Consider the following 26,270-nt stretch of genomic DNA (forward strand, 5'->3'; position numbering starts at 1 on the left):
ACTTTTCTCGAATGAAAAAATAAAATATGTAGGTAAGCATGTAAATTTCCATATCTCAACATTGTTTAATAGCATGTCTTTGTGACCCAGAGTTCCCCACCCATCCTGTGGAGTTCACATAACTGGAAGATTATGCAAATCCTCTTTCCAGCTCAAGAGATGTCAGTGGTAAGAGAGAAACACAGTAAGCAACTCCAGGATGGAGCAGATCCTTCCTGGTCATCCCTCTGAGTATATACTTCCAAGCAGTAAGATAAGCCCAAAGACAAAGAAGCCTTCACTATTTCATACCATCATCTATTATTATCAGGACCAGTGCATAATTTGCAGGATCCAGTGCAAGATGAAAATGTGGGTGCCTTGTTCTAAAATTACTAACACTTTTAAGGTGTGGGAGAGCATTAACCTAAGAGCCCCAAGAGCCCCACTGAGCCTGTGCAAACTCACATGGATCATAGGCCCACTGTGCTGCCCTGGTCCTCACTGGCTTCCTGTAGGGGTCAGGTTCCTCACTGACTTTAAGTTTTGATTCCTGGGAACATTTGTCATGTCCTGTAACTATGACATTAACCCAGGTTACTAGATTACCATTGCATTGGATCACAATTCTTCCTGTGCTCAGCTAAGAAGGTTAAAAGATCCCTGCTGGGTTTCAAATCTACTCTGTCACTTTCCTGGCACCTTGGACAAAGGACAAAAATCTCTGTACCTCCATTCTCTAACCTGCAAAATGAGAATGATGAGAGGAACTGTGTTTTAGGATTATAATGAGGACTAAGTGATTCATACTTGGCAACTGAATGAAACATGGTAAGCGATTGGATTATTTTTCTTATTGTTTTGGAGATTGTATTCTGGAGAGTGAAGCTTACTTGGTTCCCTGTAATGCAACAATTACCATTCAGGGTGAGGTTGGTCATTCAGTGGGCAGAAATGCTTAATTTCAGTGAGGTTGAATTTACCAATCATGTACTTTATAACCGATTTCATTGTTGTGTTTTAGGATATGTCTTGTTATTTGAAAGACATAAAGCTTTTACTCTGTCTTTATCTTTGGAAAATTTTATGTATATCTGTAATAATTCATTTTATGTGTCATATTAAATCAATTTCTAGGGGAATTCATTAGTGGTCCAGTGGTTAAGACTCTGCACTTCCACTTCAGAGGGCATGGGTTGTATACATAGTCAGGGAACTAAGATCCCACATGGTGTGCAGTGTGGCCAAAAGATAAAATTTAAAAAAAGAATCCAATTTCTGTTTCTATATGGAGTCACTGACCTTTTGTTTCTTCCCTTTGCTCCCCAATATAGCCAGTGATCTAGCCATTCTTCTCTCCTTTGCTCTTTTACTCTGGGCCTTTGCAAAATTATTCCCTCTGCCTAGATTTCTCTTCCCTTAGATACTATATAGATGAGTGCCTCAACCTCCTTCATGTTCCAGCTCAAATATTCCTTTCTTATTGAGGCTTTTAAGCTTAAAATTATCCACAAAACACACACACACACTTTCCTTAGCACTTCCTTCTACATCGTCTTTTGTTGTGTGTTTTTTTTTGGGGGGCAGCATTTAATTGCCATATGAAACACTAAATATTTGACATTTATTTTTTGTCTTTCTATCCATTAAAATGTAAAGTCTGTGAGTAGGGGGATAATATTTTTTCTTGTGTTGTATTCTCAAATTCTAGAACAGTGTTTCCTCCTTAGAGGATTTCAATAGTCCCTTTTCAGAATAATCCAGAACAATTTATAAACAGTTATATCTTATTATTCTTCTATATAGAATAGTAAAAATTCTAGCTTCACACATATATTAATAGAAGGCATCTGATTAGGAAATCTCTGGCTGACTTCTTTTTTTTCCCCCTTGATTTCTTCTGGAAACAAGGCCAAAACAGACAAGCATCTCTACTCTTTCTGTTTGTCAGCATAGGTGATTTCCTGGTTCACACATGAAGGGATTCAGGCTGTGTGTGTGTGTGTGTGTGTGTGTGCGCACGCGAGCATGTTTGTGTGTGCATGTGTGGAGTGGGGAGTGCTCTGGCTATAGGATTTCTCTCTTGTTATCTGATTTAACACATCCATTATAAAACAAGCTCTTAGAACTAACAATGGAGATATTTTCCAAAAATTAGTGCACCAAAATTTTTCCTGAATGTCTTATTTTTTTAGCAATGCATTTTTAAAATATTTAAAAATTATTTCAATGAGAAGTGCAAAGGAAACAAAAATGAGGAGACTCCTGCAGGACATATCAACCAATTGTAAACCAACGGACAACTGGGACCCAAATTGTAGCCCAAAGACAGTTGGGTATTTGCAGGTATTTGGGGAGTCTTGATAGCAATATTTCTATGTATAATAGCGTTCCTATGTTTATTGGGGATAAATTATAGTAATATTTCTATATATGATAGTATTCCTATGGTTGTGTTTTAAAAAAGAGCTCTTATCCTTTATGAATCTATTCTGAAATATTTATAAATGAAACCATGTGATGTCTTTGAAAGAATTTGAGTGTGAGTAAATGGGTAAGGGTATAGATGAAACAAGCTTGATTATATTATTATCAAAGCTGATGGATGAAAATATTGGGTTTATTTGATATGTTTGAACATTTCCAAAATTTACAAAGATAAACTTTTAAACTGAATTAAAAATCCACCAGTGATATATATTTTTCCTATGACAGCAGAGTTTCTCCATACATGTTCTCTGCCTTGTAGGTAGAAACTAATATTTCCAACTTTGCTTTTAAGAAAACAAATATTTGGTTGATGTTCATATATTCATGCAGTCGTTGCTGTCACTTCATCATCTTTTTATTCATTCAGCAATCATTCTTCAGCTGTGAACCAGGTTTTACAAACTACACCAAAACCTGGAGAGGCTTCCTATTTGGAGACAGAACGAGACAGTAGGGTGCTACGGGGATTTTATAGAGACGCGGAAGCATTGGGAGAGAGCGCCTTGGCTGAGGGTAGGATGCAAAGACTTCTTGAAAGAAAGACTTTGTTCAGTGTCAAAGGAAGTTTAGTGGTTATCCAGATAGAGAGGAAGAGGAAATGCTCTTGCCCCATTCTCAACACTAACTTGTCTACCAATGAACAATTTTATATACGTCAGTTCAGTTGCTCAGTCATATCTGACTCTTTGCAACCCCATGGGCTGCAGCACTCTAGGCTTCCCTGTCCATAACTATCTCCCAAAGTTTTCTCAAGCTCATGTCCATTGAGTTAGATGCCATCTAATCATCTCATCCTCTGTCACTCTCTTCTCCTCCTGCCCTCAGTCTTTCCCAGCATCATTGAGTTCAGTTCAGTTCAGTTGCTCAGTCGTGTCCAACTCTTTGTGACCACATGAATCACAGTACCCCAGGCCTCCCTGTCCATCACCAACTCCCGGAGTTCACTCAGATTCACGTCCATCGAGTCAGTGATGCCATCCAGCCATCTCCTCCTCTGTCGTCCCCTTCTCCTCCTGCCCCCAATCCTTCTCAAATGCCAAATGCTGAGCTACTTTACATCCCTTTCCCTGAGTCTTCTTGTTAAAAATCCCAAACAAGGTATTCTAGTTATTAGAATAGAATACCTTATTTCCCTTTGATATACCAGGATATAAATAATTTTTCCAAGTTCATAAACCAGGAATTATAGATTCGCTGAAGTCATGTTATCCTACCAGTACTAAGCCAAAAAAGGAGTTTCAAAACTTAGTGACTTTATGTTGACATTGCAAAATAATAAAGATAGTACGACAGTGGATAGCACATACCTAGATGGGGAAACAGTGGAAACGGTGTCAGACTTTAGTTTTGGGGGCTCCAAAATCACTGCGGATGGTGACTGCAGCCATGAAATTAAAAGATGCTTATTCCTTGGAAGAAAAATTATGACCAACCTAGATAGTATATTCAAAAGCAGAGACATTACTTTGCCGACTAAGGTCCGTTTAGTCAAGGCTATGGTTTTTCCAGCAGTCATGTGTGGATGTGAGAGTTGGACTGTGAAGAAGGCTGAGTGCTGAAGAATTGATGCTTTTGAACTGTGGTGTTGGAGAAGACTCTTGAGAGTCCCTTGGACTGCAAGGATATCCAACCAGTCCATTCTGAAGGAGATCAGCCCTGGGATTTCTTTGGAAGGAATGATGCTAAAGCTGAAACTCCAGTAATTTGGCCACCTCATGTGAAGATTTGACTCATTGGAAAAGACTTTGATGCTGGGAGGGACTAAGGGCAGGAGAAGAAGGGGATGACGGAAGATGAGATGGCTGAATGGCATCACGGACTCGATGGACATGAGTCTGAGTGAACTCCGGGTGTTGGTGATGGACAGGGAGGCCTGGCATGCTGCGATTCATGGGGTCGCAAAGAGTCAGACACGACTGAGCGACTGAACTGAACTGAACTGAATGTATAAAAGGGATAATTAAGAGACTTTGTCTACATTGTTCTAAAATTTATAGTTGAAAATGAAAAACTTTATTTTGACCATTTGCTTTCATAGTTATTTTCCTTTAACGTATCCTACCACTATTCCCAAACCAACTTTTAATGTCACAAATGATATTAATGTGTGATTGATTCCCTGCATGTTACGTTGATTCCCTGTTTTTTGCATGTAGATACATCCTGGAAGGGACTTTGCAAAATGTTGCAGAAACCAGGATTTATGTGGTTGAGCCATCATACTTGATGATGTGTTTAAAGATGTCAGACTCCATACTGCAAATGGCCAAATGCTACACTTTACTCTCTTGTAAAAAGATTGGGGGATCTGAAGTTCTGAAGTTTCTAGCTAAAGTTTCTATCCCCAAAGGTTCTGAAGTCTCTGTCTGTACTATGCTATGTATGACACATGAGCTTGACCTGGAAATGCTTCTGTCCTCTGGCTGTCCACATAAGACTGGTCATAGATATCATCGTTTCATGCCCATGAAAGCATAAAGCATTAATGGGCTACGGCAACACACATTATTTAAAAGGATTCTTCTAATGTATAGTTGTGGGTCCATGCCTAATAATGATAACAGGTTCTTGAGCCTGTGTCTTAGCTGACATTGTTATGCCCAAGTCGCAAAATCTCCCAATGACCACCAGGGAGCCGATGTCCAATGCAAAAGCAAGAGAGTCTTTATTACCAAGCTTGAGCTGGGGCTCCCACCGTTACCGATGCAGCAGCTATAGGGAGGAGCCCTGAGTTTTGGGTTGCATTGCTTATATAGGGTATATTCGTGTAAAAAGGGGATTTTCAGGCTGGAGGATGTCTGCTTGGTCACCCTCTTTCGAAGGGTTGTGTGTTGATTTCTGATTGGTTCTTATTACCTAGGCAAACCACAAATTCCTGAACTTAAGGTCAGGAGATTTTGGTCCGAGGTCTGATTGGCTCGTGGGTGGTGGGGTGAGGTCAGGGGATTTCCAAAGTCTCTTTCCTGGCACTTTACAAAATGGAGTTCTCCTGTTAGACAAGATGGAGTAGCTTAGGCTCTTCAACATCTGTGTTCCCCCAAAACCTGCCTGTATACAGTACAATATGGCATTGCAGTATAGTTCAGTCTTAGTGTTGATAGAGTGCAACACATTAGGGAGCACTGTGCCAGGCAACCTCTAGACACTTCATCTGCGAAAATGAAAAGGAGTCAGGTTGGGGGGAAAATAAATCCCTGTCATTTCCCCACTCACTGGCAAGAAGAAAAGACAAGTACAACGTGTAGTTTTGTTAACCTTCCTTCTTTATAGCACACATTTCCAATTATACCCATTATAATGTACTTGGCTAGAGGGCAGGTTGCTTTTTTTAAATGTGTTGAGAGCAGTCTTGATTTAGCTGATGCTCATTTGCTTTCTATTGCTTGGTTAAGCATGCTGCATTCTTTTTCCTATTTTACATACTGGATAAATATGAGATGGTAGCTCTCAATGAGCTAAATCAGTGGTTTTCTGCCCTGGAGATTTTTTGAACAGTTCAATGCTTGGGCCCCACCCCTGAGACATTCTGATTTAAATGGTTTGGATTGAGGGGTATTAGGAGTCTATAAAAGCACCCTTTGAGATTCTAATATGCAGCTAGGGTTAAGGACCACATGGACTGAGTCCATGCATGGCAAGATTAGCTATGCAGGACTTAGTTTTGATATTTAGCAAGAGGAAGGACTGGCCACTATTTGGAAGGTTAACTCTCCAGATTGGAGATATTTAAGGTACATTTGTAGTTGAGGATAGCAAATAGAGGAAACTGGAGATAGTCTCTAGTTCAGTTCAGTTCAGTTGCTCAGTTGTGTCCAACTCTTTGTGTCCCCATGGACTACAGCATGCCAGGCTTCCCTGTCCATCACTAACTCCTGGAGCCTGCTCAAACTCATGTCCATCGAGTCCGTGATGCCATCCAACCGTCTCGTACTCTGTTGTTCCCTTCTCCTCCTGCCTTCAATCCTTCCCAGCATCAGGGTCTTTTCCAATGACTCAGTTCTTTGCATCAGGTGGCCAAAGTATTGAAGTTTCAGCTTCAGAATCAGTCCTTCCAGTGAATATTCAGGATTGACTTTCTTGAGGATTGACTGGTCTGATCTCCTTGCAGAGATTAGAACTATTGCTTAGGGTCCATGAGTGCCTGCCATAGAAAGCAAGTGTTTACTTGCCTTGACTGTCATCCCATGCAGATGTAAACATGAATTGTTCCTTTTGAAATCTATGTTAAAGACTTTCATTAAATCTAGTGGTTCTGTATATATTGTATATAATATATATAATGTTTTCAAATTGCTTTAAATCTCACTTAATTAAACATTCCTATCAACTATCTTGTGAATTGGCTTGACAATATTATCCATATAGGATAAGCAAAAAAAAAAAAAAAAAAAAAGAAATTCTGAAAGGTGAAGTGCGATGTGCAAGGTCATATAATGATTCAGTAATGAACTGGGCTTAGAAGCCAGAGCGCTGGAGGTCTTGTCTATTGCCAGAGCCATTGAATTTGACCTCTGTTGCAAAGTGAATGATGATTATGAAAATTTAATAACATAGAATATATTTTTTCAGGCAACATTTCAAAATGAAAGATCTATATGGATATCCTGGAGCCTTTTTTTAGCATTCCTGAGAATTTTAACAGAAAAAGCTTTGCAATTTTGTTTAATTTTATGCATATATAAACAGGCTCGTTGTTCATTTTTTTTAAATTTTAGCTTCTGCTATAAAACAATGTGAATCAGTCATAATTATATATATATATAATATATATATATATATGTCCCTTCCCTCCTGAGCCTCCTTCCCGTACCCCCATCCTACCCTTCTCAGTTCAGTTCAGTTCAGTCGCACAGTCGTATCTGACTCTTTGCGACCCCCTGAATCGCAGCACGCCAGGCATCCCTGTCCATCACCAACTCTCGGAGTTCACTCAAACTCACGTCCATTGAGTCAGTGATGCCATCCAGCCATCTCATCCTCTGTTGTCCCCTTCTCTTCCTGCCCCCAATCCCTCCCAGCATCAAAGTCTTTTCCAAAGAGTCAACTCTTCACATGAGGTGGCCAAAGTACTGGAGTTTCAGCTTTAGCATTATTCCTTCCAAAGAAATCCCAGGGCTGATCTCCTTCAGAATGGACTGGGTGGATCTCCTTGCAGTCCATGGGACTCTCAAGAGTCTTCTCCAACACCACAGTTCAAAAGCATCAAAACTTCGGCACTCTGCCTTCTTCACAGTACAACTCTCACATACATACATGACCACAGGAAAAACCATAGCCTTGACTAGACGGACCTTAGTCGGCAAAGTAATGTCTCTGCTTTTAAATATACTATCTAGGTTGGTCATAACTTTTCTTCCAAGGAGTAAGCGTCTTTTAATTTCATGGCTTCAGTCACCATGTGCAGTGATTTGGGAGCCCCCAAAAATAAAGTCTGACACTGTTTCCACTGTTTCCCCATCTATTTCCCATGAAGTGATGGGACCAGATGCCATGATCTTTGTTTTCTGAATGTTGAGCTTTAAGCCAACTTTTTTGCTCTCCTCTTTCACTTTCATCAAGAGGCTTTTTAGTTCCTCTTCACTTTCTGCCATAAGGGTGGTGTCATCTGCATATCTGAGGTTATTGATGTTTCTCCCGGCAATCTTGATTCCAGCTTGTGTTTCTTCCAGTCCAGCGTTTCTCATGATGTACTCTGCATAGAAGTTAAATAAGCAGGGTGACAATAGACAGCCTTGACGTACTCCTTTTCACTGCCAGTCTGGGCTTCCTGTGTTGTTTAGAAACTTCCCACTGTCTATTTTACACTCAGTGTTCATTTGGAAGTACTTGGAGTTGTAAGCTGGAAGGGAATTCTGGGGGAAGAAGCTGCTCTCGATGTATTTGCTCTATATATGGAACACCAAGGTGAATAGGGAGGAAGAGATGAAAGCTTCCTACTCATAGCTGTTCTAGGACATTGCATTTGTTACTACTTAAATATTCTAATTCCCCTTGAGCAAAGAGAGAACATACCAGATTGATGGCCTTTGGAAAATAAATGAGATGTTTAACTGTCTTTTCTGAATGCTTATAGAACTATGGAGAACTTCTACGTTATCATCTCTCAATCATGTTTCACTTCTGCTTTACTGGGGAAATTTAATACTACATGTATGTACACTTCAGTATAACACATAGCACTTAGGTATGTATCCTCCATGTATGGTGTGGTGTGGTGTTAGTCGCTCCGTTGTGTCCAACTCTTTGTGACCTCATGGACTGTAGCCTGTCAGGCTCCTCTGTCCATGGAATTCTCCAGACAAGAACACTGGAGTGGGTTGCCATTCCCTTCTCCAGGGTATCTTCCCAACCCAGGGATTGAACCTGGATCTTCTGCATTGCAAGCAAATTCATTACTACTAGCGCCAAACATGTTGGTAGCTCCATGTATAGCAGATACATGATAAAATATTTATCAATAATGACAACACTGTATGTGGTAAGTACTTCCCTCTAAGAACTCAGGGTCACAGTATGTATTTCTGCAAATTTAAGTGAGAAAAAGGTGGGCTGGTGAATCCTGGTTTGGTACTTTTTCTGAAAAGAAAATCAGCTTCAAATCTCAAAAAACGTTGTGAATAAGGTAGAAAGGGGTATTTTCTTGTATATAGTAAATCAGTAAACAGAATCTACATTTTAGGGGATTTGATGTTGATGAACCTGGACTGCCTAATGTCATATTACAACCTCTGTCTATAGAATTGATTTAGAAAAGACTTCTTAATAACTATTTGGAATTTTTGCCAAGTGAAACTTTTTCCTCTGATGCTCCACTTTGATTCAGTGCTAGTTCCCTTTAGGTACATAGCATCTATTTGTGATGTTTCTATTATAATGACACATATCAAGTAGGTCTAGTTGATTATTTTGAAGTAAGCCCTATATTCTTCTTTCCTTTTAATTTTTAATTTTATGATTTATAATGAAGTGTGCTTTAGGCACAAAACAGTTTTCTTCAACTGCATGAACTGCTATCTCAAGCAGAATTCTGTGGCATAAGATAACAAGATCAAATGATCAGACTGAATAGATGATTTTAAGAACAAGGCAGTCTACTTTTTCCACACATTTGTAATGCAACCCTTTGGTGCAGTGAGAAACAAAATGTGCTTGTTTTCTTGCATTCGCATGGAGGTGATGGTCTTTTTCTGAGTTATCATTTAATTTTTTATACAGAGGTCTTTCTGAAAGTGAGTAGATGAGCCGTTAATATTTAAGCCAAGATAATAGGCATTAACGAGGACTGTCCTGAGCAAACAGGATCGTTTGATCCCCCTGCGCATTCCTCTCCAGTGATATCAGAAGGTGGTTGGAGCTCACTGCCTTGAAGTTGGAGGTTAATTTACCAGAAACGTGGAATGATTTCAAGCCACTCATGGTCCACCTTTAGATGCTCAGAACATGAATGCGACCCACCATTGTACAGAAGACTGTTTTGCCGCTTTTTTATTTTAATTAGAAAGAGCCTCAACTATTGAAGGTTTTCTCCTCCTCCTTTCTTAAACACTTTCTTCTCACTTTCTCTCATGAACTTTTATAACTCTGGAGAAGATTCCCTCTACCAGCAGTGTTGACATGCTTTACATGTATATCTCATTTAATCCTCAAAGCAGTTGTATGAAATAGGAGCTTATAGTCACCCTGTTTTATAGCCAAGGAAACTGAGGCTCAGAGTGGTTAAAGGAATTGTCTGAAATCTAACATGCCCTGGAGTCATAACTCCACCCCAGGAAGTGTTTAATGTATGGATGTTTAAAAGCCCATAGCACTAGTGGGAAAGAACCTTTCTGCCAGTGCACGAGACACAAAAGGCACAGGTTCATTTCCTGGGTCGGGAAGATCCCTGGAGGAAGAAATGGCAACCTCGTTCAATATTCTTGCCTGGGAAAATCCCATGGACAGAAGAACCTGGCAAGCTACAGTCCATGAGTTGGACACAACTGAGCACACACACACACTGGCTTGTTTATATGATACAAATCTTAAAATATCACTGGTACCATCCTTTGGCTTCAGGAGCCACTGGTTAGGGAGGAATAATCAACAGACTTTTGGCTTTGTTTTTAATGGTGAACTGGATGTGTAAGTGGGGAGGAAGAAGAAGGGCACTAGGGGACAACTGAGAGTTACAAGTCTATAAGGCTAGGAGGATGTTGGTGCCTAGAAGCAGAGTGGGTTGCTGAAATCCATTAAACCTATTAGTAACTGAAACAATAGAGAAACCAGGGAAAGCCAGAAAGGTCATTTGTTATGAATGTACCATCAAAATTCTACAGATGGGTGTTGGAAAAACTTCCATGATTTGCTGATATCCATCTATCCTGCATCCCCTTTGCACATGCTCTTTTTGTTTATTTTTTAAATTTTTAAACCATTTATCATTTACTTATTATTATTATTATCATTTTACTTTACAATATTGTATTGGTTTTGCCATACATCAACGTGAATCCACCAGGCGTGTACACGTGTTCCCCATCCTGAACCCCCCGCCACCTCCCTCCCCGTACCATCCCGCTATTTGTTTATTTTTTTAAATTGAGGTACATTTGTTTTACAGTGTTATGGTAGCTTCTCCTGTACAATGAAGTGAGTCAGCTCCCTCTTGGACCTCCCTCTCAACCCCCAGCCTCATGCATCTAGGTCATCACAGAGCGCTGAGCTGAGCTCCCTGTGCATCACAGCAGCTTCCCGCTAGCTTTCCATTTACACATGGCAGTGTAACACATGCACATCCTCTTTCCTTTGGGAGCATTTGCAAACCTGCCTCCCTGTCAGCCAGTGCTGATGCTCACCATGCTCTATTTGCTCCCTGCTCTGACATTTCAAATCAATTGGAAATATAGAGGTTAAAGTCTTTATTTCAAATCATTGATTGAATAACCTTGCTATCAGGGCTCAACACTCTTGACTCTTCGGGTCAGTGTAATGTGCCCCAGCTTACCTGGCTGTGAGTCATCCAGAGGTACTCTTTTTCTCCACCTTGGCTAGCATCTGTCTAGGAATGGCTTCACTGAGAATCTCTAAATATCCCTCAGTGTTTGTAGTCCACTCATATATTTTCCTTATGAAACACGGCTGTTGATCTTTAAGTTGCCATCTTTTCTAAATGTTATGTCTTTTGACTATAATTAATAACTTAAGTTTAATTATGTTCGATGGCCTATTAATGATAAAGTATGTGTAAATTAAAGCTGAATATAGAATAGTTGTTTATTAGCCATAATCATGCTTGAGCAATTGTTTATGTTTACAGACAGGCACTTTCATTTATTGTTATTTTTCATAGGCCTAATGAGGTTGGAAGCATCACTCACAAAGCCCTACAAACATTGCTTTTAATGATGCTTGAAGCTTTCTGCCAACTGGGTACTGTTGAAGAATTGATTAGGAAAGAAGTGTCCCTTGGGAATAACAGAGACCCCATGACATGAACTCCTGCTTGGAATGCCCCTTTCTCTTCATCTTATTCTAAAGTCTCTTTTATGGAAAAATCATGGGCTTTGATATCTACCTAGCTATTCTTTTCATCCTAGATGGGAAATTATTTTGTGGAAATTATTTTGTAGAAATTATTGATCCCTTCTGACAGCCATTTTCATATCTGTCAAATAGGTATCATAACAATAATGATAATAACAAAACAATAGTAATAATACCAACCTCATAAAGTGTTGTAGTAAAAGAATGAGACAGCATATGCAAAATGCCAAGAAATGGATCTGATGTAGATTAAAGTGAATTCTTGGAAATTCACTTAGAAATCTAACGTATTCTAGGTACATATGTAATATGAATGTTTTCCACCTGCAAAGCCATTATCTTTGCCTCTCAATATTACTTCTCAGAAATCACTTTGTTATGTTTTCAAAGGCAACAGAAACTGACATCGCTTCCTGAGAGCTTTTACTTGGCCTTTTGCTCATCCTCTCTTGTCTGGATTCAAGACATGATATTGGGTGCTGTCAGGAGCGTCCGCTTCTTTTGTTGCTAATCACCTCCCATGTTTCTGGAAGTATTGTCCTACTTTAATACAAAACTGCTAGCCTCATGCTACCTTCAAAATTCATGCATGAGAAGAGGATTGGCTGCTTTATCTCAAGTGTAGACCGCCTGCTCTTGAGCTTCCCATGACATCAGCTAAATCATGTCCATTCTGCAAAACCAATTCTGTTGTCATAATCTGAAGCACTGTATATCGTAGGGAAGGGGAAAATCCTTTAAACCTGAATGCTAAATTTTATTAGTCCAATGTTCAAGAAACACATGTTCACTTACAATGAGAAAGTCTTAATGTAGATTCTGGGCGTTTTTCCCTTTATTGAGAGGCTCTCTTATTTCTCCCTCTCTCTTCATAGACATTAAATAATTCTTAATTTCTGTGGTACCAATCAATTTTTTCCCTGGAAAAATGTGACCTCAGTTCTAAAAGTTTATTTTGCCCATAGAGTGCATCCTTCTCAACCTTCACCTCAAGATCTATAGAGCATGATAATCAATGTGACTGTTTTTCTAAAACTTTGAATTATTTGACCTGGAATTACACCATAAGGTAGCATATATCAAGTGTGAGCTGGCACTCTGTGTGTGTAATGTGTGTGGGTGTGTGTGCGGGGGTGTGTGTGTATGTATATCCTGTGAAAGGAGAGGCATTGATCCATGTTCTCTCTCAATATGGGGTAAAGTCAACTCCTTAATTGTTCCTATTGTCTTCAGTGTTTATTTCTGGACTCTTAAGATAACATTTGGACAAAGCAATAGGACACATACACACAACCCCACCCATCCTAAGGGTAAACAATAATTATCAGTGTAAGTACAATGTAATTGGAATTAATTTGGGTGGAGGGAGGAGAGAGACTTTTTCCTAAAGGTACAATTATTTACCTAGATTGTCCCCACCCCGATAAAGATAGCTTGCATATTATTATGTAGAACTGTTTTAATTATACTTCTTTCCCTCCTTCTTAGCCTTCTTTTTCTGTACTCTTCGCTGGGCCTTAGCCACATTAAAAATAGGTTAATTATACCATTCTTCTCAGTCAAATAATAGCAACTGTCCTTTGACTTGATAAGCATGTCCTGGTAGGAAATAGGTGGCCCACTCAAATAGGGAAAATTTAATGAAGAGACAGTTTATAATACAAAGGAGATGACAGGGTTAACTAATAGTACCTGGCTAGGGACAGTTGGGAGCCTGAAAGTTGATACCTGTAGGAGCTATTAGAAGAACTCGAAGAAAGTAGTTGCAGGTGAGAAATGGCAACCCACTCCAGTACTCTTGCCTGGAGAATTCCATGGACTGAGGAGTCTGGTGGGCTACCGTCCATGGAGTCGCAAAGAGTTGGACACGACTGAGCGACTTCACTTTACTTTACGTTTTACCACTCCATTAGAACTGTGGCTCTGGGGAGCAAGGGAACGAACTTTGAGGTGATTTAGACAATGAGATCTGGTGGGATAAGTACCCTAATCTTTCTTCTCTCTCTGTCTCCTCTTCCTCTGTCAACTTTTTTCTTTCCACTGTGTGCCCCAAACCACCTTTGACCAAAGCTGACCAGAAGCCAATGGACAAGGTGGCCACTAGTACATACCTTCTGTGGTTGGATCTCTAAGCACAAAGAAGGGCCAAAAGAGGCAGCAGATGGAAAACACCTCATGGTGGGGGTGGTGGTTTAGTCGCTCAGTCATGTCTAACTCTCGTGACCCCACGGACTATAGCCTGCCAGGCTCCTCTGTCCATGGAATTCTCTAGGCAAGAATAATGGAGTGTGTTGCCATGTCCTTCTCCAGGGGATCTCCCTGACCCAGGGATCGAACCCAGGTCTCCCAGATACTTAACTGATTGAGCTACAAGGGAAGCCCCCAAAGACCTTATGCATCTCCTTAACTTTTAGTCTCCCCTTCTCATAATCTCATTAAAGTGGTAGAAATGGATTTTAAAATTCTCAATTCTTTGTCAAAAACAAAGAGAGTTCCATCAGTGGCTGAGAGAACTAAACTTTTTTATGGAAGATTCAGTGGACAAAGCCTGAGGAGCACAGAAGCAGACCTGCAGCACAGGAAGACAGGGCTTAATACAGCAGAAAGTGGACGGCAATAAAAAAGGAAGCTCATCTGCCCGGAAAGACCCTTTAGAAACATAGTGGCTGATCTGACGGAGGATGGGAGTAAGAAGTGGGGCAGAAAAAAATGCAGGTGATACAAAATCTTTAAATAATGAGGAGAGGCATAAAAATAGTGATACAATTATTAAAAAAATTTGAACAGTAGTAGAAAAATAAATATTCATCAATTACAGAAAAACGTCAATAGATAATGTCTAAAGTTAATAAAACAACAAGTGATGACATGTACATATTATTTATAGATTTGGAGGTAACCACAGCAACAGTTAGAACTGGACATGGAACAACAGACTGGTTCCAAATAGGAAAAGGAGTACGTCAAGGCTGTATATTGTCAGCCTGCTTATTTAACTTATATGCAGAGTACATCATGAGAAACGCTGGACTGGAAGAAACACAAGCTGGAATCAAGATTGCCAGGAGAAATATCAATAACCTCAGATATGCAGATGACACCACCCTTATGGCAGAAAGTGAAGAAGAGCTAAAAAGCCTCTTGATGAAAGTGAAAGAGGAGAGCAAAAAAGTTGGCTTAAAGCTCAGCATTCAGAAAATGAAGATCATGGCATCCGGTCCCATCACTTCATGGGAAATAGATGGGGAAACAGTGGAAACAGTGTCAGACTTTATTTTTGGGGGCTCCAAAATCACTGCAGATGGTGACTGCAGCCATGAAATTAAAAGACGCTTACTCCTTGGAAGAAAAGTTATGAGCAACCTAGATATCATATTCAAAAGCAGAGACATTACTTTGCCGATTAAGGTCTGTCTAGTCAAGGCTATGGTTTTTCCTGTGGTCATGTATGGATGTGAGAGTTGGACTGTGAAGAATGCTGAGCGCCGAAGAATTAATGCTTTTGAACTGTGGTGTTGAAGAAGACTCTTGAGAGTCCCTTGGACTGCAAGGAGATCCAGCCAGTCCATTCTGAAGGAGATCAACCCTGGGATTTCTTTGGAAGGAATGATGCTAAAGCTGAAACTCCAGTACTTTGGCCACCTCATGTGAAGAGTTGACTCATTGGAAAAGACTCTGATGATGGGAGGGATTGGGGGCAGGAGGACAAGGGGACGACCGAGGATGAGATGGCTGGATGGCATCACCGACTCGATGGATGTGAGTCTGAGTGAAATCTGGGAGATGGTGATGGACAGGGATGCCTGGCATGCTGTGATTCATGGGGTCGCAAAGAGTTGGATACCACTGAGTGACTGAACTGAGCTGAACTGAACAGAAGAACTAAATACAGATAGAGTTCATAATATTCTGGAAGGAGGAAGACAGGGAATGGCATGTAGGTCTGTTGCTACTCACTATAGTAAGTCTTTTGCATTAATTATTTTTTTAGAAACCATGTGAATATTAATTTTAGTAAAAGCTCCTTTGTTTTCCTTTTTTTTTTTTTTGGCTCCATTTAGTTTGCCGGCTATAGAAATTTCCTTCTTTGTATGATTAGGTCCATTAGCTGTCTTAAACCTAAAAAATTAATTTGGTTTTCTCCTAGGCATCTCCTCTCCATTCTCTATAACCTTTTCTGTGTTCTTCCTCCAGCCACCAGAAGCTCCTGCACACAAGCCCCACACACATACATCTTCCTCCTGAATGCAGATGTGTTGTCTTTCTCTGTAAAGTCCATGCACTCTTACAACTTTTTGTGTCTTTTCTCAAACTGTTTCTTTGACCTGAAATGACTTCAGACTTTATATTTTTTTCTTTTTTTTTAATTGAAATACAGCTGTGTTAATTTCCTCTGCAAAGTGATTCAGATATATATATATATATATATATATATATATATATATATATACACACATATATTCTTTTTAAAAATATAATTTTCCCATTATGGTTAATCACAGTATATTGAGTATAGTTCTCTGTGCTATATAAGAGGACCTTCTTGTTTATCCATGCTATATACATCTGCTAATCCCAAATTCCCAATTTTTCTCCCCCGCCACCCTGCCTTGACAACCACAAATCTGTTTTCTATGTCTGTGTGTCTGTCTGTTTCACAGAGGTTCCTTTGTGTCATATTTTAGATTCCACATATAAGCAATATCATCTGGTATTTTTGTTTTGCTTTCTGAAAAAAAAATTGTTTTTCTACTTATCCCTCAAATGCCAGAGTAAAATCTGCCTTCTCTAGGAACTCTCTTTGATTTCCCCACATGATTATGCTTTCTTCTGTACTCTGACAATACTGTACTGGAGAAAGCAATGGCACCCCACTCCAGTACTCTTGCCTGGAAAATCCCATGGACGGAGGATCCTGGGAGGCTGCAGTCCATGGGGTCACTGAGTCGGACACGACTGAGCCACTTCACTTTCACTTTTCACTTTCATGCGTTGGAGAAGGAAATGGCAACCCACTCCAGTGTTCTTGCCTGGAGAATCCCAGGGACAGGGGAGCCTGGTGGGCTGCCGCCTCTGGGGTCACACAGAGTCGGACACGACTGAAGCGACTTAGCAGCAGCAATACTGCACCAGTGTCTGACGCATCTCACTCTGCAAAGCCTTGTAACCAGGTGTATATCTGTCTGCCCCTTCTTCTTTCCATTTCATTGTAAATTCAAGAATTTATAACTGTGTATCGAGCACAATATCTTACACATGGTAATTGAAATAGTTGCTAAGCACTGTCATTGATTTTGGAAGTAGTTGTTGATTAGAAGGCATCTAAAGATTATGAAATGAATGCCCCACACATTAAAGTGAACATCAACTGTCTTTTTATCCAGGTGCCTATTGCTACTTCTGTGGATCAGCAAAATAGCCAGGAAGATAATGCTTTATTCTGCTGTAATTTTACTGCTTCTTCTCTAAATTCCAATTATACACGTATTACCTCAGGTTGTGAGGAATAAGAAATCTAATAAACTAATTCCCATTAATAAATATGTTAGTAATGTATTAATTTTAATAAGTGTTTGCATAGTAAAAAGTAGCCTAAAGAAGGAAGTACCCCACCTGAGGGAGAGAATTGCTAATAGTAAAACGTTAACCCCCTGAGCTGTTGCTCTGAGATCAAAGAGTGTTTCAGGGGCCTTTCAGATTATGCTGAAATATATGCAAAATATAATATAGATTCTGATTAATTAAAATATATTATCAGTGGGAACCAATCTTCCCATATTAGAACATACAGATTTGAAATCACAGTTAGTAAGTGATGTGTCTTTCTCATAGAAGTAAGGTTGAGTATCAATCTCTGGTCTTTTCTTATTATTCTCATTTCCCAGGTAGTCTTTCCATAGGTTCTTATTTTTCTTTTTTTTTTTCTTTATTAAATTGGTCTGTATTCCTGGACTTTTCTTTGCCTCCACATAAAAGGCCACTATTATTTTATTTTTTCTTTACTTCAGGAAACACTACAATAAAACAGTCTCGATATAGGATTATCATCCAAGAAGCAGCCAACGGAGGCCAAGAATGCCCAGATACCTTATTTGAAGAGCGAGAGTGTGAAGATGTGTCATTGTGCTCCACATATCGGTAATTAATTGCTTTCAAAATAATCATTAGACCTTAGTATAAGCCATGTCCTATTTGCTTTTATATAGTATATGGTTATTATATGAAGCACTTGTAGTGAGAAATACAAAGAGGTAGTATTTTTTAATCTTCAAATATCTCACCATTTTCCCCTTTTCTGGAGTATATTTTGAGAGAGTAAAGAGTATGAAAGTCTAATTTAAAACGAAAAAGGTAACAGCCACGTTTTGATTACAGTTGAGCTGCTTGACTTCAGCCACCCAGGTAATCAGTTTTCAGGATTAGGATTCAAAGATATGCAGGTTGAGGTCCTTACTACACACACACACACACACACACACACACACACACACACACACACACACACACACACACACACACACACACACACACACACACACACACACACACACACACACACACACACACACACACACACCACACACACACACACACACACACACACACACACACACACACACACACACACACACACACACACACACACACACACACACACACACACACACACACACACACACACACACACACACACACACAACTTACCTCATTCTATTTTTCTCATCCTAAAGCCTTTAATCAAGAACTAAGAACAAATGTATACTGCCTTAACAGTTGTTTATTTTAGTTCAAAAATGGTTTTGGTTCTCAATTTGTGTCATGTACACATTTTAAGAAATCTTAGGAAAAAAATTTAACCTTTGGGTAATTTTTTGTCTTTAGAAAAAGAAAATGAGTAACATTTAAACTATATATTTTACCTATATTTGCCCCTCTGGGAAGTAAGTGACTATTATTTATAAAAACAGTACCTGAGGTTTGTGTATTTAGTCATAAACTTTCATTCTTTTAACATCAGATTGAAGCACTGCTGTAAAGTATTAATACTTCTGGATTAAATTCAATCACTGTTGGGTTTTACTCATTTGTGGAAACAAGCCCCAGGTCTTAATAATCATGTCGTTATCAGCACTCTTAAAAATGCCTTTATTCGAAATGTTTAGGGTTTTCTCTGATTGAGAAACTGTATCTTAAATCTGTGTGATTCAAGAGCTATTTTTTTCTAGGGACTTCCTGGTGGTCCAATGGCTAAGACTCCAAGCTCCCAATGTAAGGGGCCCAGGTTCGACCTCTGGTCAGGGAACTAGATCGCACATGCCACACCTATGAGTTCACATGCCTCAACTAATATTTCACATGCTGTAATAAGACCTGGTGCAACCAAATAAATACATAGGAATAAATATGTTTTTTAAATGAGCTAATTTATTCCAGAAAATATAAGTTTTGTCGTGTTTTTTTTTTTTTTTTTTTTTTAAGAAGGCCTCCCATTAGCTAGAAAGAAGCCCCGATCAGGATCAATTTCATCATCTTTTCCTCCTTTTGTTTCTATCTAACAACCAGTTTGGGAAAGACATGAGTCAGCACTGGAACAAGCCCAGTCTGCCAGTATTTCTTCATCAACCACCAGGCCATTGTGGGAACACTGTCAATATCCATCCTATTGTGCCAGGTTTAAATATTGAAACTTTTAGCTCAGTGAAAGAGCTGTCAGAGAAAGCAGTCAATTGAAAAAAAAAAAAAAGCCAAATCAAATAATGTTAGACATTTTCTGAACCCAGTGCTATTATAATCAGAGAAAATCTTGGAAACTTTTAGTGGTCTCTCTTCCTACTGTCCACTTTCGTTGCCCTCTTGTGGTACTTCAGTGTAGCCCCTCATTCTTGAACTAGAAATTAGTTCTACTCTGCCTGGATTGCCTGATTGTATCATGTCTCCTGATGCTGATAAATGTGTCCAACTTATCAACATGAGTCTCTTAGTCAAACACCCTTGAATTTTGAGCATACAGTTCCTCTTTAGGTTTTGCCTTCCCTTCACTGGTTGGAGAGGCAAGTTAATGTAGACCTTTATCATTTTCTTCTGATTCCTCTTTTTTTACTCCATTAAGGTGAGACATTCACAATTTAAAACAGAATCACAATGTCTATAGAGCTTTTCCTATTAATTTGAGCATTTCCCACCATGTTAATTTTAAAGTAGTGTTGGGGAGAGGAAATTTTCCCCTCGATGCTTCGTGAGTTCTTTAGCTCTCTTAATAATAAAATTGACATGAGATAAATATCATGAGATAGGTTACTATTAAAATGCAACAAATGTTAATTCATATGCATGGAGATCCCACAGAAATTGAACCTAAGAAGTGGCCAAAGCAGGTGGCTTTTATACTTTTTAGACAAAGAAACAACAAATTAGTAAAGAATTGATGGGATGAATAAATGTCGGCTTTGGGTGCTCAATCCATGAAAAATCTAAACAGAGTCTGAGCTTGGGGGAATAAATTTTAAAAAGTAACAAGGTTTATACAGCCTGAATTCCCTAGTGGCAAGGGTTTCCTTCTCCCCTCAGATGTGGGCGGGAAGGGCACTGCTCACAGGAGAGAATTATTTCCTGCTTTTAAGGGGAAGTAGAAGGAAGGAGGCAGAAGGAAGGAAGAGGAAGGTCAGAGTGTCCCTCTTGTGTTGGCCATTTCTTAAGTAACTTTTGTTCAAGACAGGCAGTATTCAACTGAGTCACATTTGAGATGGCTGACAATGTAAGCAAGAGGGAAGACAGTGTGGGTGATATACCCCTAAATAGAATTGGCAGTGGGATGTCTCCAAGAGTCTGTGGCTGAGCGTCTAAAGATTTAGGACTGACAGCTGGCCTGCCCTTTCATGTGCAATCTGAGGCATGTCACGAAACCTCTCTGAGCCCAGGCTTATCCTTTTAAAACTGTGAGTCTAATAAGAGTTCTTGACATTTCTCCCTTCTATTTAGCACACTAAGCTAAATTGAATTCCTTGGTCTCACTTTAGTAAGTATTTTGTGAACTTGAGGGAGCTGAGTGAATGACATATCCCAGTTGAAAAGCTAGACTAAACTCCCTTACCGTTTCTGTCTGTGTTTTAGAATTATACTTAATGAGTCTTTGCATCTACAAAGCAAATTTCTAACTACTTAAAAAGTAATAGGTGATTTTTCAAAAAATAGGACAGGTTTTTCTGTTGTTTCCTGGTTTCTCTCCAGCTCTTCAGTTGTTCTCAATATGGAGGCCACTTGAATGAGGTCACTGATATGTATTTTTTCTTTACTTTTACATTTTAATGTACTTTGCTTTATTCTGCAAGACAGTCTGTATCTATCTCTTAACTCCCTCACTGCCTCACCTCCAGTAAGTGAGACTCAATTAGTCTAGACAGAGGAGAGAGTGGTGACTGCTGAGATAAATTATGTTAATTAATTAATATGTGGGTTATACTAAGTGATCGTCACATGCTATATTAATCTATGTTCACATAACTAAAAGGGTTCCTTAAGATGGTTTTTTCCTGAACAAAGGACGTCTGCTCCATGTTCTGTTATTCCTCATTGTTTCTCTTGCTGAGATTTCTTTACTATTGTGATAAAAATCATATAACATAAAAGTTACATTGTAACCTTTTTTTCCTAAATTAGCTTCTTTTAATGGAAGTATAGTTGATTTACAATGTTGTACCAATCCATAATGGAAAAGGATATTAAAAAAAGAATGCATATATGTGTAAACCTGGATCACCTTGCTGTACAGCAGAGATTGCCATCTTAACCATTTTTAAGTGTATAATTCTGTAGTTTTAATTGTATGCACATTGAAGTACAACAGCTCTCTAGATGTTTCTCATCCTGCCAAACTGGTCAGTAATATTTTTGCCTCATAGTTCTGTTTCATTTTTTTTTTTAATTAGCACCTCCTATTAGAGGTATTGGCTTATGTGAAAAAGTACAAAAATGTACTCAGTGAAAGAGCAAAATCTGTGGCTACATTTAGGGTTTGGGTTTTCTGGAACATTCCAAAGACACAGGTTTAAGGGCTCAAGTCACAGTCTGCCCTGAAGGTCATAAAAGTAGAGTTCTGTTCACGTTAAACACACACACACACACACACACACACACACACACGCTGGCAAGCCAGAAGGATTCCGTACATACTCTTTCCTCTGTGGAGAAGAAATATGGGTCATTCCTCAGAGACAGTTCCATTTCTCTTCTCTGAGAGAAACTGTCACATAAGATAAGTCCCTATGGCCTCCTGCCTTGTCTTTACTCTATAACTTATTGAGATGTTTGAGCTACCCTAAAGTCCTAGGGAACACCTTGTAAAATTTTTGAAGCAGAAGATCAAGTATGAAGGCTTGTACCTAAAATTTTTAGATGTTCACGCCTTGATTCTCTAATGCTCAGATGGGGCATAGGAATTTTCTTTCTTTGATTTTTTTATATTGTTTTTCTTTAAACAATTTTAAGTTCATACAGAGCTAAACCTTCTAGATTTGATCTGTGCCTCTAATGTTTCTTTATGGCCACTTTGCTATATCCACTAAGGCTTATGTGCAAAATGTTCACATTTTTAAAAAATGGAATTACTGCTTTAACTATGGATCTGGGGAAGAGAGACTGATGCCATCCCTAGTGTGTGCCAGGGCTCCCTTTTATAACATTGGTTTCAAATCCATTTTTATTGAATTACTACCTTTATGCTTTGGGTTTCAAATCCATCTGTTTCCAGTATTTGTTTTGTATGTTTGCCGTAGTGAAATTTCTAGTCTGCTGTTCTTTGTCATCACAGATGGAGGCCACAGAAATGGAGCCCCTGTGTCCTCGTGCCAGAGTCTGTCAGGCAGGGAGTAATGGGCACCAGTGAAACCTGCGGAAAGGGGGTGCAAACAAGAGGTAAGGGGATTTCAAAACAGTTTTTCTAATCAAATGTAATTCAAAGTTATGCTCCTTTTATAAATTGGTATCTCTTTTTATATTTAGATAAGCTGTGATCTTGCTGGATTGGATTGTTTATGAGTGTTTGAGTTTAAGGTTGGCATTAGCTAATGCTGATATTAGACCACCTTTTAACCATAACTAGCTAGTGCACCTAGGGACTAATGCAATGTAAGAAAGTATATGTTCTCAGTCATTAGCATACCCTAGTGCTGATGGTCCAAATGCACATTGGATATTAGTCAAAGAATGAAGGGATGTGTTGAAATTGGATCTGATAATATATATTGTACATTTTAGATGCTCATTAAATACTTGCTGAATGAATTAACTAATCATAGCAATCATGATTTACACCTGATTGTTATGTACGTACTTGCTGTATGTTTCATATGGAATATGCATAGAAAGGAATTATTAAAATTTCTGGTGTTTGCTTCAGCAGCACATATACTGAAATTGGGCCAATACAGAGAATATTAACATTTCTCCTGTACAATGATGACATGCACATTTGTGATGCATTCCGTATTTTAAAAAATTTTTTCTGGAAGATCTTGTGAATTGACTTCTGGATCTGCATGTAAGTGCCTTTTATCATCAATGTCTAGGAGGTATGGCATATTGAAATCTCTGAAAAGCACTCAGAAACTCATCAGGTTGCTCACTGTTCTGTTTCTTTCAGAATTCACATGCCAATAATACAAGGCTTAACAAGAAGGCTTTGTTCTTAAAATCCGACCACTCTGTCACTAAAGGGATGTATGTAGCCAAACTAGACCTTGTAGGACCAGCTGTGTATCACTGGTTTCATAATTCAGCTGAGAATCATATTAAGAATTATTTCTCTTCCTATTGCATAGGTTATCATATTAGTCAGGATCAGTCTTCTCAGCCAGCATAATAACTCCCTTCTTTGTTGAGTCCAAGGTATAAGAAGCCCAGTGTGGATGGGTGGCAGTTTTCAATTCCAGGTCAAGGAAATCATAGCTGTGTTTTTAGTGGAAGCATTCCTCCCTCTGGAAATAAGACTGTAGGGCAGCAGAACTTAAGACTGCAGAGGAACTGCAAGCAAACACTTTACTAATGGATCACTGGGAGTAACAGTAAGTTACGCCAGTGCCATTTCCACCCTTGACTCCTGGACCTGCGAATCCTGGATATGGGAGAAAAAAAAAAAAAAAAAAAACCACATGTTTGATGCTTCTGGAAAGCTTTTCCCTAGCCCTGCAAGGTATTGCCCCCTAACTGGTGCTGTAATTAAGTCTTCAAAAGGCCTTTTCATCCTTATATCAAACCAGGAGGGTGGGGGACTTGGTAAAACCAGTGAAATCAATGAGCATGGGCACATTGCCAGATCTTGATTGCTGGAAAGTGAGATCCTTGATCCAAAACAATGTTGTGTGGAATATCATGACGATGGACAAGGTGTCCTGTAAGTCCACGGATGATAGTGTCAACTGAAAGAAAATGCAACAACATGAGAATTGTGAGTTAAGTAGCTGAGGAGCTATTCCAGAGAGGGAGTGGGGGAGGTCAGTATTATGTATATATTTATTGTGAAGGGGGATACGTTTTATCAAGCACACCTTTTGCCAGAGACTTGCTGCTAGTCTTGAGGAGCAGATGTCTTCGTTAATGATTTCAGTGCTTTGCTAGATGTAAGATGCAAGAATTTGAGCTCACAAAATCTTCTCTTGAAAATATCTGAAGTCCTTGTCTGCTAGTTTATCACAGAGCACAGAGTGCCTCATTCCTGATCATTGCCCTGAACTCCTTTCTGAGTGTGTTGAAGGTCAGTGACTGCAGTGGCTAGTGACTTCATTCTTGTAGAGGCAGATGGCAAGTGATCATTTTTATCTTGCAGTAGGTAATTTTGATAGAAGCATTGCATGCAGGAAGGGCAAATCCTTATCCTATTTGAATAAGTACCTGTCTCGTAAGAACAAAACACTGCACCTCCTATGATGGAAGTAGTCCAGTATAATCAACCTGCCAGCGTGTAGCTGGCTGATCACCTTGGGGAATGGTCCATATTGGGGGCACAGCGCTGGCCCCTGATGCTGGCAGATTGAGCACTCAGACATGACTGTAGCCAAGTTGCCCTGGATGCGTGGAAGCCCATGCTGAGTCCATGCATAACCTTCCTTCCCACCACCATGGCCACTTTGTACAGGAGCTCATCCGGTAGTGGCAGGGGTAGCTGAGGACAGAGGCTGACTCTTATCCACAGAATGGGTCATCCTATCCAATTGCTTATTAAAATCTTTCTCAACTGAGGTTAGTCCTTAGGAAACATTCACATGGAATACAAATATTGCATACAAATATGTTCACATTGTTGCCAATTCAGAGAAGCCTAGCCACATACCACCTGCCTACCTTTTCTTGTCCCCCATTTTCTAATTGTGTTCCTTTAAGTCCCTGGCCATCCAGAAAAACCACTGGCCATAGCCTGCAGGTCTGTACTTAATCCCGCAGCTGGCCATGTCTCCTTCCAAGCAAAGTGAACAGCCATACATGCTGCTTGAAGTTCTATGCATCGGGATGACTTCCTTCACTCTGTCTTCCAGGGATGTCTCAGAAAGGGGTTGTTGTCACAGCTGTCCATTTGGGTGCCCACATATCATGCAGAACCATCCATAAACCAGGCCAAAGTCTTCTTTCCCTCTGTCAACTGATGAGAGGAAATTCCCCATGACTTTGTATGTCCAGACTGGAAGAGAGAGGATAGTTTAGCAAAGGTGGGGACCATGGGCAGTTGGGCCACTTCTTCATGTAAGATACTGTGCTTTCAGGTCCTCCTTGCATTTGATTACATATATACCATGTCCGTGTGATGATGGGGTGCTGCTGTGCATGCCATACCTGTGGCTTGATGGCTCAGATAATATCCAGTCCATGATGGGCAGCTCAGGGTGTGTGGTTAAGCATGCAGCCTCTATGAAGGCCCAGTAGCTGGCTAAAAGCTGTTTCTCAAATGGAGAGAAGCCCTTTGCAGAGGACAGCAGGGCTGTACTCCACAATTGGAAGGACCTAAACAGCAATTCACCTATAGGAACCTCCCATGCAACCCAGAGAGCATCTGTACCTGCCACTGACGCTTCAGGCACCACTGGATCTGCTGATCCTGTGGCCCAAGTAGCAGAGCAGCTTTCCCAGCAGCCTGAACCTGTTACAGAATTTGTTTGTTTGTTTTTCTTTCCTAGACCCCACTCAAAACTAGCAGCTTGTCAGATCCCTTGGCAAATGGGCTGGAGTAACACACCCAGATGAGGACTGTGTTGCCTCCAAAATCTGAAGAGGCACAGTATGCTAGATGTTGT

At 39.7% G+C, this 26,270-nt stretch overlaps 1 protein-coding gene across 1 annotated transcript in view; it reads left to right on the forward strand.

Moving 5' to 3' along the window:
* Positions 1-26,270, forward strand: part of THSD7B (thrombospondin type 1 domain containing 7B) — a 1,038,357-nt gene that overhangs the window by 584,935 nt on the left and 427,152 nt on the right. The window contains exons 11-12 of the mRNA XM_018062396.1: positions 18,000-18,129; positions 22,799-22,902. Coding sequence (XP_017917885.1) covers positions 18,000-18,129; positions 22,799-22,902 — 234 coding nt within the window. The remainder of the gene's footprint in view (positions 1-17,999; positions 18,130-22,798; positions 22,903-26,270) is intronic.

This window comes from Capra hircus, chromosome 2 (assembly GCF_001704415.2).
Source record: "Capra hircus breed San Clemente chromosome 2, ASM170441v1, whole genome shotgun sequence".
Lineage (NCBI taxonomy): Eukaryota > Metazoa > Chordata > Mammalia > Artiodactyla > Bovidae > Capra > Capra hircus.